This window comes from Micromys minutus, assembly GCF_963924665.1.
Source record: "Micromys minutus genome assembly, chromosome: 2".
Classification (NCBI taxonomy): Eukaryota; Metazoa; Chordata; class Mammalia; order Rodentia; family Muridae; genus Micromys; species Micromys minutus.
The window spans coordinates 93,945,236-93,960,548 of NC_137971.1; the positions used below are offsets into that span (position 1 = coordinate 93,945,236).

A 15,313-nucleotide genomic window follows, 5' to 3' on the forward strand; every position below is an offset into this window, starting at 1 on the left:
ATGTTTTAAAAGTAAAACTTCAAGATTATTAAAATTTTAAAGACTTTTATTAGATCAATATTTGTTATACTTTCTACTCTGATCCACTTCCTTCTTCACCCAAACCACAAAGAAAATATTCCACAAGCTTCTAAAACGGAGAAAAAAAGGGTACGCATATTGCATAAGACTATGCTATTGAAAGAAACACAGAAGGGGGCACTCTGTCTCACCTCTCAGGCAGCCGAGCTGCTTTCTATGGATATCAGGAGATCAGTGATCTAATTTCCAGAGGCTATCAATATTTTTTTTTGGTTTTGTTTAGTTTAGTTGAAGTTAAAAAACAAACAAACAAACAAACCACCCTCTCAAAGTAACACAGATCCAGAGTGAGATGTGCAGAAGCCATTCTTATCAGTACTGAGGAATACATCTAAATGTTTACTTATCAATATGATCTTAAGAAGAGATGTTTGATAATTTTAGTTTGCAATTTGCTCAGAAACCAGGACAGTCACAGCATGCTACTGTTTATAATAGTAATACTATTCATTATAGTAACTTTTACTATTAAGGAGATTCTAAAGTATGGGGGAAAACACAGGTTACTAGACAATAATACATGCTGTGGTATCAGGGACTTTGATTTACTTTCTTGCTGTATTCTAACCACACCTCACTGAACCTCTTATATCAGATCAATTAAATATGCATATAGATATTAGGAAAATATTATAGAAAGTAAAGCCTTTAAAATAAACTTTGTATTGATTCTTTGTGAGTTTTACATCATGCATCCCACATATCTGCCCTTCGCCCTTGCAACTTTCACCAAAAAAAATAAATAAATAAAAATGGGGGGGGCGTGGTCTCACCAAGGAAACTGGTGTATCATGATGCCACACAGTATATTTTTTTGTTCAACAACTTTTTGGGGGGGGGCAAATGATTATTGTAATAAGTCTTTGCCTGGATCAAGGACTCTGGTTTCTGCTATATTATCAATACAGGATCCTCACCAGAACTCTTCTGGGTTGTCTTTTTGTTGCCCTGTGTCATGAAAGTCCTGCGGCTTTGGATCTGCAGAACCAGCCCTTCATGCACTCCAGCAGTTCATAGATGAGATGGATATTGGAGTGGGACAACTTAGAGCCCAGGATCAGGGTCTGAGTAGAAGCTGGATCAGCCTATCCACTCTCCTGCCCCATCAGAGCCAGCTTTTCTACTTTGCCCAGGCTAAAGGGGAAACAACTCTTCAAAGTGTTCACACTGTTGGCTGGCTCATCCACACGCAGCCACCAGGATACTGTGCTGCCCAGGTGGGTGGTGGGAGGCAGTTTTCTTACACCAACGTGACCAGTGACTGAGGATCAGCATAGTGCTCAGACAACATGACCTCATGTGGCACTTCAGACCAAAGACATCTGCATTGCCTTTGGTGGTAACACAGGCCTCAGATATCAACATAGACCCCAGGCGCAGCAGGACCACAGACCCAGACATGGCCCTTGGTGGCAGCCTGGGCCAGAATGTCACAATGGCCTCAGGTGGCAACAACTGTGTTGTCCTCCATCCCCCACATTACAGCCATAGACATTAACATGGTCTTGGGCAGCAGCCCAGACTGCTGACATCCAGATGGCCTTTGGTAGCAACACAGGCCACTGACATCAACACAGACTGTGGCTACGGTAGGGACATGGATACAGACATGGCAGCAGCCTAGCTGGACCTCTCCATGGCCTCACTCCTTACATCTGCCTGATCTTCACCACCACCCATCTTCAGTCTCACCTCACTCCACAGTGCACACAATGCTCGGCTTTGCTTTCTCTTCCATCTCTCCACTGTGTACTCCCTATTTCCCATCTCCACAACACATATCCGCTCATTGTAGTGATGCCCCGATTAAGATATTTTATAAAAAACCATTACTTTATTTATGTTTCTGCGTACATGCTCTTGTTTGCCTGTACATGCAGGGGGTTGCAAGTACCAGAAAAGTGCATTGAAATCACTGGATTCAAGTTATAGGTAGTTGTGAGCCATTGTAGGTAACCAAACCCAGAAGAGAACCAAGTGCCCTTAACTGTTGAGCCCTTTTTCTAGCCTGAGGATTAAGGTCTATACGGCTGAAAAGGGCCCCATTTGTCTTTGCTTCTTCCACAACTTAGCTCAGTAGCTACCACGCTATGACTATTAATTGCATATGACTAAGTAAATGAATAAATGCCCTGCTTCTAAGGCACACATACACGTATGGTTATGGTTTTATAAATTCATTATGTAGCTCAAGTTGGACTGAACTCACTATATATACAAGGATAGCTTCAAACTTGGGATCCTCCTGACTTAGTCCTCTCAAGTGCTGGAGTTACAGTTATATAACACCATCCCTACTACACACACACACACACACACACACACACCAAAACATGCATACTCCAGAGAACAAAGAAATCATAACATTTATAAAAAGAGACATATCCCCTCCAAAAAAGTATATAAATACTACTGTGAATTCAGTGGTAAAAATTTATTAGGTAACTAAAAACATGATTACTTTGAGATTTCCAGTTCTGTATGCCATAGAGTTAGCATGAGGAAGAAAGTGAATTTTTGTTTGATTTTTTTCTTTTTCTTTAATGGAGACAGGGTCTCCCTATATAGGCCTTGCTATCCTAGAACTTGCTATATGGATCAGACTGGGATTAAAGGCATTTACTACCACACCTGGCAAAATGAATTTATACTTAGCATTTAAAAAGAACAAACAATCCCATCCTCATTTGAAGCAGTTCAGGAAACAATCTACTCAATGTTGATAGGATACATGTGGAGACCAAGTTAAGCTCAAGGATAACTAATCACCAAATGGATGGCTGATCAAGCCTATTAGCTCCCATTTTGTTTGTGACAGAACAAAGTAAGATCATGTTTTGTTATGTTTGATGTAGTTTTAATTTTTAAAGTATTATTAAGTATAAGGTATTATTTCTCTCTCTTTTTACATCAGCACTAAGGACTGAAGTCAGGGTCATGTGCATGCTAGCTAGGCACATGCTCCACCACATGTTAAACCCTTTACCTGAGACTTCATTTTTGTTGCTGCCTAATATAATACCTAATATAATACCAATTTTAAAAATATACACAGGTGGAGATATATTCAGGTTGAGTGTAAAATCCTTGATTCAAATAGCTGACATCCAAAATACTCCAAATTCTGAAGCACTTCTGATCCCAAGCATTTCAGATAAAAAAAAAAGTCCAATTTGTAGTCATCAGGTCTGATCTAACTAACAGTAGACACATGGAGGATATATGGAGTCACTGCTTTTAATTACAGTCTCTGAATTTGCAACTAGTATTCTCTAGAGAGACAGGGTAGGAGTTTGCAGTTGGCCCTTGTAAGATTGTAGCATCATGTAACACCCAGTAGGCATAGAACAGCTCTAGTCTGGCTCCAATAGCAGAATTCTCATCCAGCTGCTCTCATTATCACAATGTGCATTCTGATCACCAGCAGTCACAAGATAGTTAGGACGGGAAGGGGATTCTGAGCAATAAACAAGTTTTTAGTTCAATGACTTCCTCCATTTGTTTTTCCCTCAAGGTCCCAGGAAATGCCTTGCCTCTACTTTCAAGGAATGAATTTGTTATTTCTGGACAGAGTTGCTCTCCTTCCCAGAGCTGGAGGAAAAGAATGCCTGTGCCAGCTGCAGCCCCACTCTTAGCTGCTGATGGCTTAGCAAACAATTCAACACAGCAGGGTTTGCTGCACAGTCTTAAGAATTCTTCAACTGAGGCCAGGTGGTGATGGCGCATGCCTTTAATCTCAGCACTCAGGAGGCAGAAGCAGGCAGATCTCTGAGTACTAGGCTAGCCTGGTCTAGAACAGCCAGGACTACACACAGAAACGCTGTCTCAAAGACAAAAAAAAAAAAAAAAAAAAAAAAAGTATACATCTGAAAAGGATATATTTTAATTACAAAAAAAATTAATTTAATGTTTGGGTTAACACTTGGAAGGCAGACACAGGTGGGTCTGTGAGTTCAAGTACAGCCTGATCTACATAGTGAGTTTCAGGACAGCCTGGGCTAGATAGCAAGACCATGCCTCAAAAAACTAAAACGAAACAAAAACAACAACATCAGATCAGATTATTTTACAGATAGACTATAAAAGTATATCTCCTCATAAAACAATTATTTATGAAAGCATATTTTTATAAAACTTTTTTAATAAAAATAATTTTCAGAAAATAAGAATATAATCAAACAAAAATATATCCTAAACTACCAGCCTTTTTCTGCTGGCTCAGAAGACACTCAGAAGTTCTACATAGCTTCCACATTTTGATTTCACTGATTCTAATCTCAGGAAATGGCTCAGAAAGCATTCCCCAACCCAAGAGTTATTACCTCATGTCTTATATACCCATTTTCTATTTTGTAAATCAGTAATTGCTAAATATAATGCAACCATTTACTGTGATTTGGGTTTAAACATCTTCTATTTCTTTCTTTCTGTGCTGCTGTGGATCAACCTTAGGCCTCATACTCACGATAGGTAACTGCTGAGCTTTACTGCCAGTCCTAAACATTTTCTTACACTAGAAATCAGTTCAGGGTTACTAAATCAACCAAATAATAGTAAGTACATTCCAATAAAATACAAATAACTACAATGCTATAACTCAATCTCTCGTGCCTACCTAGTTTGTTCTTAATGAAGCAGAAGCCCCACAAATATTAATTGCTTTACCTTCATAATGTTAACTAAATCGGTTTGATAGTAGCGGTCCTGATGTGCATTGGCAGCTGCTAGCGTAAGAAGGTAGTCATTCCTTGCATGGGTAGCTTTGGTATTACATTCAGATCGCCGGGCTTTTAACTACAACACAGTAAGCAAGAACAAGTTATAAATGCAACTGACATTACACTGCAAAACATGTATGACTACTATGCTTAGATGGACGGGGGACATGCGTAAACCTAGCACTTGGCAGGTTGAGGTAGGAAGACCTTGAGTTTGGGACTAGATTGGATCACATAAACAAGGCCCTGACGAGAATGAATGGCATGGGCACTGGAAATTAGGACTGGAAGTTAATAAATGATGACTCATTAAAAGTAAATAGCCAAGTAGAAAAAACTTATGAATATAAAAACTGTTCATTATTACTAAGAAATACTACATAACCACATATAGAAGAGTATTTTTAAATCATTTTTATAATTTTTAAAAATTTTCATACATAACCATGGGAGCTATATCATTTCTGCATGCTCCCTCCTCCCCTCCCAAATTACACAAACACACAAACACACACACACACACACACACACACACACACACACACACACACATATATGTAACCAAATGAATACATTTAGATTTGCTTGTAAGTTCTTGGGTCCAGGGGCTAACCACTTAGGATTAGACAACCTTTATGACAGCTTATCCCTGGAAGAAATGGATTCCCTCTCTCTTAGAAGCACTGAAGACCTGTAGCTCTTTCTCTAAGGGTGAGACCGGTGAAACCAAGTGAAACTTTCCTTGTCTGTGTTGATGTGTCAACTGTGCTGTCATTATGTGATGGTCTTGTTCTGGCAACCATACAGCTGAAAGCTCATGGGTACATATTCCTAGTCACATCTATAGAAACTCAAAATGTTTTGCTCATTTTATTCAAGTGTGAAACTAAAGGGTTTGAAATTAAATATATTATCTTCCAAAAACATTGATAAATCTATAGTTAGAAAACAGTTTATTTAAATTAACTTTTTTGTAACATTGATTCATTTATTGGAGGGGTATGAGCACTTGCCGTGCATGCTTGTTAGAGGAGAACACACAGGAAGTAGGTTCTTTCTTTTTATTATGTAGAATTTGGGAACTGAACTCAGGTAATCAGGCCTGGCTAAAGATGCCTTTACCTGATGAGCCAACTCAAGCTCCAAGAACTAATTAAACATTCCTAACGTGCCCAAAATACCTGCCTTCTGTGGGGGAGCTTCACAGAAAGGCCAATTCACCAGCTTGCCTAATAGCCATTCTACAATTCAAAGGCCCATATCCTGTTAAGAGTTAAGTGTGAGAGAAATAGATTTTGAGCAAGCACTTCCTAAAACCCCTGCACTGTACCCCTGAAGTAGGAAATAAAGATAAGGATATATAAAGGCAGGTGAAGATAAGAAACCTATCCCTAAAGCAGTTTTGAAAAGCAAGGCATACCCGAAGTATCAACGGCTATGTGGGAAATCCACATGTTAGGAGAAAAGCTCTTGCTTGAGTTATTGACATTAAAGTGGTTTTCCAACCCAGCAGTAATCCACCTTTACCCTTGATAGAGTAAATTGATTATTTATAAGCCTAGAGGCTTCTTACTTACAATATACAGTTTAAAACTCACCTTCACACTTGCTTTCTGTAAACTGATTCTTGATTGAAAAAGACTAAGTTTAGACCTATAATAAAAATAGAAAATCATATTTAAAAAGATTATAGACTATATAGTGAAATTACTTTATATCATAATCAGTTAATTTTAAACGATCCTTTCAAGACACTGTTCTAAACCTAAGTTAAAACTGGAAAACCAAGAGTGATGTTAATTGCCTTTACCTGTATTAATCAAGCTGGAACAATATCAGAATGCAATCCAGAGGCTCTGGAGACCCCAACCTCTGCAGTAAGTTATTCATGTTTGCTTGCTAACCTGTGCTCCCCTCAATACAGTACAGGTATTGTGACGTACTGTACACTTAATTTTGCGAAAGGATTCATGATGTAACCATACGTAGTAAAAATATGCTGCTTATACACATATTTTAAAACTGGAGATAACTACAGAGAAAAGTCAACAAGTGGATGCCAAGTGAGCAAGCTGGTGATTTTTCTGAGGCTGCAAGGTTTGTCTTGATTGCAGTGTCATGGTGTTTGCCATGGGAGAGCTCCACGCATGTGCTGGCAGCTACGCCCTAATAGTGAGTACAGATCGCTGGGGTTAGAAACAAAGCAGTCAGTCTCTGAAGAGTAGCAAAGGCAGACAAGAGAGAAAGCAGCCATGCGTTCCCTTAACTCTACTGTTTAAAAAAAGATGGGCGTGGTCTTCCTTCGAGGTGGGGGAATTTAAGTTTGTGGTTAGACCTCCTGTCTAGCAGTACAAAGCTCTAGGTTTGGTCAACAGCATCAAAACAAACAAACAAACAAGCAAACAAAACGTAAGATGTTCCAGACTTCAGACATTTCCTACCTTGTCATATTTATATTTCATGTTTTTTTTTAATTAATTTTGACTCAGAAACAAAGGCCAAAGAATTTTAGATAAGAAAGTACCAATTATGGGGAAAAAGTGTGTGTTTAAAGTATTCTTAGTTCTCTTTTTTTATGTAGTCATTATCCAAACAGACTGAAATGCACCTAGATTTTCCAATGCAAGGTTTTAAGTTTTGACTTGCTAATCTGCTGCACACATTCCTTGAATAGTACTAAAGTTATACTAGTGACAAAATAAGACAGTTCATAGCAGGGTACAATTCAGATGGCTCAGTAGGTGAAAGTGCTTGCTGCCATGCCTGATACTCAATTCCCTACAACCCATATAGTGAAAAGAGGGAACAGACTCCTGTGAACTGTACTCTGACTCCACATGCAGTGTGGCATGCCTGTATTCAAACACATGTACATACACATGCCTACACACAAGATAACTGAATACATAAATGTAATTTTTGAAGGCATTGTCTGGGGCTGGGGAGATGGTTGCCAAACAAGTATGAGGACTTATGTTCAAATGTCAATCCTGGGGAAGCAGAGACAGGAGGATCTCTGGGATTTGCTGATCAGCCAGCCTAGCTGAAATCAGTGAGCTTCAGGTTTAATGAGGGGCCCTATCTGAAAACTGAGGTCGGGATCAAGTAAGGAAGACACCTGACACCTACTTCTGGCCTCCACACAAATATATACACATATGCATGGGCACTTGAATACACACGTACAAATGCATATAAAGAAAAGACAGTACCTATCCTTAAATACAGATATTGCAAAAACATAGACAGGATTTTTACAAATAATAAACTATACCAAAAAACTATGCTGTTTAATACTCTCTTTAAAAAAATCAAACTAAGCTTTAAGACTTTGTTCAAACATCACTGCTTCTATAAAGGCTTCTCTTACCATTATGAAAAATTAACCTTCATCCTTTCTGTTTTCAATAGGGTTCTCATATTCCTTTAAATAACACTGAGTGATTTAAGGCACTATTTCTTTTGAGTTTAGTGTGAATAAACAAATCATTCACAGTTATGTTTAAATAAATGCTCTAATTCCAGGCCCCACATTTGAGGGCACAGACCTTACTTTATTGTATTCATCTCTACTCACAATACCTAAAATAAAGTACTAACTCAATGAGCACTGAGTGAATGGATGACAAAGCTGGGTTACTTTTCAGTTAAATTAATTTCCAGAGAAGCTGCATACTGACCTAAAATAACTTGCCTTGTATTTGAGCTATATAAAAAGGCAGCTCTGGGTGTTGGCTGCCTCCTAGGCTCTACCGGGAAGTCAACAAGACCTCTTAGGAAGCCAGTCAATGATTGACTTCCACCCTTTGCATCACAGCTACCTGATATATTTACATTCGCTCTACAAATCTAAGAACTCTCAGGTCTAGAGTCCATGGAAAATAAGTCCTTGAAGTCTACAATGATTGAGTAGATTTTCCCAGTTTAAAACTTTCAGGTCAGAGCTAGAGGATGGCTCAACAGTTAAGTTTGTACTTGGAGAGAACCTAGATTCAGTTCCCAGTACCCACATGACCACTGACAACTATTTGTAACTCTCCAACAGTCTCTTATTCCCATTCCTACACACAAAGTGATAATAGTAAATGAAATAAAAACCGTTTCAGGTCTCAGTGAGAAGATAAACTCAGTGAAGTGCATGAAGTAACTACACTCAAAAACTTAAATAAAAGAAGGAAAATTTAATAAGGGAAACATCGAGTGTTTCCCTGTAAGAAATAACCATCATTTACCATCATTTTGAGGTACACTAAATTTTAGGAGTGCACGAATATTTACAGAACATTAATGACATTGTTTAAATTTCTTGCAGATGAAGTACTGGAGTGAAACAATCTTCTGGACAGGACAGGTGGGGCAACTACACACATGAACTCAGAGAAGCTGTGGTTGGCTACATAAGACCTACATGAAAGCAAGCCAAAATTCTAGGTGGACGAGAAGATGCTCAAGAGCCTCAACATGTAGATGATGAGCTTTTTTCTTTATTAGAGTGGCTCCTGGTAGGTTGCCAGTGCGCCAGTGAATAGCCCAATACCTATAGTTGGACTCAGTGGATTATCAACAACAGCAGGAAGGACATGAAGTTGAGAAGAGATGGGAGGTTGACACGGATGTGGGAAGAGTTAGGAGGAAGGGAAGAAATGAATAGAAACAAAGTACATTATAATGTGTTTAGAATTCTAAAAAATTAATGAAAGTGTTATGGTAAGAATTTCTTGCATATAAAAGATGTTAGACACCATTCCCTGTGCCAAGATGTACAGGAAGAGTACAAGGCAGTTTGCTTTATTGCCAAGGAATTCAGAGTCCTAGATTTCGTACAGGCCACACAGTGAACATGAGTCTTTGCTCTCCTGCTCACAGAACTCCTCAGGAACCAGCTCTGTAACACAGGTGGTGGGCTTTTCTCACCAGTGTAAACAATATCAAATACTATAAACCTTGTGTTTAGAATAAGGAAAGAAAATCCTTTTCTCTCTCCCACCTTTTAAGACTTTTAATGTTTTAATTCTCCTCATCCAGTAAAATTTCTGCTCACACAAAGGTCTACTGCTATTTCCTAGGTATCTGAAGACCTAGTAGTCTTTTCTCTTTGGAGCAGGGACCCTATTCCACTTCCTTCATTTCCTATGCACCAATTCTTTTGCGACTAACCACCTGAACAAGATCTCAAGGCAGACCCCAGCCACTGGAAAAAATACACAGCCACCACCTAAATTAGACTAAAAGCCAAATGCACTTCTTGTCTTGATGCATTTGCTCTTTCATACCCAGATGCTGTCAAGTTATCACTGGAAAAATCCATTTCATGTGATTTAGTCCTCTATAATTAATTGTAGTGCCTTCTTTTCCTTGTTTGTCAAAATAAAAAACTATAACGCACATTTAAAAAATTTTTATTGGATATTCTCTGTATTTACATTTCAGGTGTTATCCCTTTCCCCCAATCTCATCCCCCTTCCCACTCCCATTGCCTCCATGAAGATGCTCCCTCTCCCAACCATCCTCTCCCACCTCAGCACCTTGGTGTTCCCCTACACTGGGAAAAGGAGCCTTCACTGGACCAAAGGCCTCTCGGCCCCTCCTCCCATCGATGCCAGACAATGCTATCCTCTGTAGCATATGCACCTGGGCCATGATTCTCTCCGTGCAAACTCATTGGTGGGTGATTTAGTCCCTGGGAGCTGTGGTGGGTTTGGTTAGTTGATAATTTTGTTCTTCCCATGGGGTTACAGACCCTTTCAGCTCTTTCAGTCCTTTCTCTAGCTCCTCCATTGGGGTACCCATGTTCAGTTCAATGGTTAGCTATAATGCACATTTTTAAAATTGAAATTAACCAACTGCTAAAGCATAGATGTAAACGTGTATGTATGTATGTATACATGCATGATGTATAATATGTGTATAGATACGTACTAAATCTCATGTAAAAAAAACAGTGCTTCAGAAAAGTTTTTACATGGATCCAGCCCTTGCATACTTGATGTACCTATGATCCTTCAATGACATGTGAGACTCAAAGTTTTCAACCATTAGAGCCAACATGATCAATATGGGCCTCTTAAGCCCTGATTTTCAGACAGCATAGCAACTTTAAGCTGTCAGTAAGTTCTCAAGTGTGTAAATACAATGTTTATTTCTTCTTTCCTTTATTAAAACACAGTTTATCAAATATCTGTATTTTGTCACATTAAAATAGATAAAATCAGCCAAAAGGGGGGAAAAAGTGATCAACAGCACAAAATACATGGTGGTCAAATGAATCCAGCACAACCTAAGAACAAGTCTAGACCTTCCATTAAGAGAGAACAAAGCATTAACAAAGATAACATTTATTTACACAGCCATTTTCTTAGAAATGATAAAATACCTACTTTGCTTCGATATCGGCTTTCTCTCTCACTGCATGAGCCATCTGTTCAGTCTCAAAGTACTTCTTTTTGCCTTTCACTAAATCTTTCACAGTTTCTTGTAATTCTGTTTGGATCTTTGTCAACTGATCCACACACTGTAAAACAAAAAAAAAAAAAAAAAAAAAATGCAGTTATTAAAATTTTAGTTCTTAGGCTCACAGAAAACGAGTTTATCCTTAGGACTGTGAAATATGCCTTCAGGATGCAAATTTAGCAGAAAAATCAGCAATTTATTGTCCTTCAGTTGCAAATTAAAGTCTGGCGAACAGCTGGTACTTCCATCTCAAGCACTGTACCAAATGGTGTTACAGTTTTCCTACCCATCATTCTGTGGAAATAACTCCAATGCTGCTGCTGGTGTTAAGGAAAGGCTAGAAAAAGCAACTATGAAAAGACGCATGCTATTGCAAATATCTTGACAATAAAAACAAAAGAATAAATCAATGTCGTGTTTCTTCATAATCTTAATATAAAGTCTGTTTTAAGTATTGAGAAGACTGAGGGCTTAAGATAACTAGGGAGTCTACTAAGGGGGCTGTAGAGATGGCTCAGTGTAATACCTTTGTACAGGACCCTCAGCTCAGTTTCAGCACCTGAACTGCACACTGTGTAACCACCTATGACTCCAACTACCAACTGATTCTTTATGTATATCTGTGTGCTGCTCCAGGAGTCCAAACCTAGGGCCTTGTAAACTATGCATATACTTTACCACTGAGCTGCTTTTACAATTATTTCAAGGATGACAAGTAAGTATATCCTACTATGAAGAAAAATTAGGGAAGCAAAAAGAATAGCAAAAATCTTTAGGTTGCTATTGTTCTTGTTTCTATTTATAAGCAAATGTCAGCATATAATAAAAAATAAGCAGGCGTGGTGGTGCATGCCTTTAATCCCAGCACTTAGGTGGCAAAATCAAGTAGATCTCTGTGAATCTGAGGTCAGCCTGGTCTAGAAAGTGAGTTCCAGGACAGTCAAAGATACAGAGAAACCCTGCCTTGAAAAAATAAATAAAAATAAAATAAAACAAAAGGTTCTGTGTGGGATGTGGTGGCAAGTGCCTATAGCCAGACAGAAAAAGGGTCAGGAGTTCAAACTGAGCCTCAGCTATAAACTGAGTTTTGGATCAGCCTGGACTGTTTTGACAAAACAAAACAGCAGCAACAACAATAATACAAAATGGGTATGGTTTTATTGTCAAGATAATATCTTTTTTGTTTTTGTTTTTCAAGACAGGGTTTCTCTGTGTCTTGAAACACTAGCTGTCTTGGAACTTATTCTATAGATCAGACTGGCCTTAAACTCACTCTGCCTGCCTCTGCCTCCCACCTGGCTATAATTTTGTGTATATCTTATTATGTATATATCTATATATATATATTTCTGTGTATATATCACAGATATTTAGTAATTGCAGTGTGTCTTATTTATCACTAAGTATTTTTTAAACAAGACAGAAAAAAATAATAACATGAATTTAAGTTTTTTTAATTAGATATATTCATTTTATTCTATGCATGCCTATATGTATATTCACCCTGTACATACTTTCTGCCTGTGGAGGTCATAAGAGAACATCAGATCCCCATGAACTGGAAGTTATGGATGGTTGTGAATCACTACATAGGAGTCCCATAGTGATTCAAACCCAGATCCTCTCCAAGAGCAACAAGTACTTTTAATCACTGAGCAAACTCTCCCAGACCCCAATATTTTAACTTTAAAATGCCATAGATAAGCTGGGGCATGCTGCATGCCTGTAATCTCTGCAACTGGAGGCTGAGACAGACAACAGCCGTACAATCAAGGCTAGCATGGTCAATAGTAAGTTCCAAGCCAGCTAGAGGTACACAGTGAGATCTTGTCTCAAACAAAAGACACACATAAATGTTAACACGTTGCGGAGGAAGGATTTTGAGTGAAATGTAGTTCTGATAGTGAGAGAATAACTTGGGTCGGTCAGGGTCGTGTGTGGGTTGGCAGAGTGCTTGCAGACTGTGGGCTGGGATGTCACCTGGCGTTTCTCTCCACATAGAGCACTTACTGAGTCGTGGCACAAAGACTGTAATTAGGGGTAGTGGGGTGGCTCAGTGGGCAAGCCAAGCTGATGGCCTGAGTTTGATTCCCTGAGACCCATGACAGAAGGAGAGAATGGACTTTTGGATGTGGACACACACAGACACGGACACACAGCATATTTAGTTCATATTTATAAAAAGGGTATAAACAGAAATTGGTATCAGTCCTCTACTCTGTAGAGAAAGCTTGTCCAGAGAGAAGGATCCGAAAAAGAAAGGTACTGTGGAGAAATAAGCAAGTCCAAAACATCAAATTCCCAGGAGATATGAGCTGACTTCTGAAACACCAAGAATCTAGTGAAGGAGTAGTGGAGGGGCCGAATGTCCAGCAGAGACCAGAGGGTCAGAGCAGACACATGCTCTGAAATGACAAAGGGTGCAATCAAGCTTTGTCAGCAGAGGAAGCTGGGTAGCATCCACAGGATTAAGTGAAATAAACCAAGCCTGAAAAAGTCCCACCCCGGACCCCAATGGGACAAGAGATAAAATTTTGTCTGCTTGTCAAACTCCATTCTCTTTGGCAAAGACATCCCAGACCCTCCAAAGTTTTTATCCATAATATCCAGCATTCAGTAGGTCCAATTACTGAGTTTGATTCCTGGGACTCTTGTGATGGAAACAAAAAAATAAAGTGTCCAATAAAAAGAAATCTATCACCTGTCATTGTAACTGGCTGCTGCTTACCACCTATACAACACCAGGACTTAGGACAAATGGGACTGATGTCATCTTGAGCTATTATTTTGACTGTCATTTATTTGGAGTGGAGGCATTGGTTTTTTTTTTTTTTTTTTTTTTTTGTTTTGTTTTGTTTTTTTAAAGAAAAACATGTCATGTGGGTTGTCTAAAAATAAAGTGTATTTAAATTTAAAAAAAGTGACCAGAATGTTCATATAGTAGAATTGTGAGTAATATAGTTAATAAAATAAAATAAAATTGGATATGGACCAATGACAGAAAGATTTCTTAGCACACATAAGACCCTGTGTTCAATCAGAAGCACTGCAAAAATTGAAAGAAATAAATAAAGAAGAAAAGAAAAAAGAAAGGAAATTGCACTTGAAATATGGGATTCATTTTTAAGTGAGCCCCAAATTCTAGAACTGAAAATTTATCATTAAGGTTTATTTACATACCAACAAAAAGATTCAATAGTGTGAAAATCAACTCTGGCAGGTTTACTAAGCCTTTTGGGAAAGAAGAAAAATCTAAGATGACATTTACAAACCAAGGTAAGAGCAACAAAGCCCCACTCTGACACATAGTAGTTACATATTAAACACTTCCTTTAACAGAAAACTGTCATAAAGATGGCATTCAACAATGACCTTTTCCTATCAATTTTAATCGAATCAAAAAAATAATTTCTTTGACAATATCTACTCATACATATATAATTAATCCTTTTTTAGAGACTAAGTATTTTTCATATTTGATAGGTCTGTCTTCAGCTGGCTTTGTAGCCTAGGCTGTCCTCAAATTTGCAACATATCTCTGGCTTCCTGGATAGTGAGCACGCATCACCATACCCAGCTATTCTTAAACTGGTCACTGGTCTATTGTAGAGGCAACATGTGGGAGAGGTTCTTAATATGTAGCTTTGTCTGGCCTGGAACTCATTATGTATACCAGGCTGGTCTCAAACTTACAAAGATCCACGTGCCTATGTATCCCAAGTGCTGGTTTAAAGGTGTATAGCTCTATTCCAGATACACTAAGCTTTTAAAAATTAAAGTTACTACTATATTTGGTAAAATGTGCCAATTTCTTTCTTTTAAGTTTCCTAATATGGCCCAACTTGAAGTTAAGACTGATAATTGAAAACTTTTTCAAGACTTAATGGGATAAAAATGTAACTACTTTAACACATATCAAACCAATACTGTAAAACTGTGTCTATATTTACTTGAACTATTTAAGTGTTAATTAATTATCAAGACTCTGTAGGCCTGTCTGGTCTAGAATTTGCTATGTAGACCATGTTAGTCTTGAGCTCACAACCATCTGTTTTGTCTCTTTC

The 15,313-nt window shown here is 38.3% G+C and overlaps 1 protein-coding gene across 1 annotated transcript in view; it reads right to left on the reverse strand.

Annotated features, from left to right (window-relative positions):
- The window catches only part of FCHSD2 (FCH and double SH3 domains 2), a 112,438-nt gene that overhangs the window by 80,276 nt on the left and 16,849 nt on the right, over positions 1-15,313 (reverse strand). The window contains exons 3-5 of the mRNA XM_080913279.1: positions 11,177-11,310; positions 6,398-6,452; positions 4,747-4,875 (exon numbers count right to left, since the gene is read on the reverse strand). Coding sequence (XP_080769405.1) covers positions 4,747-4,875; positions 6,398-6,452; positions 11,177-11,310 — 318 coding nt within the window. The remainder of the gene's footprint in view (positions 1-4,746; positions 4,876-6,397; positions 6,453-11,176; positions 11,311-15,313) is intronic.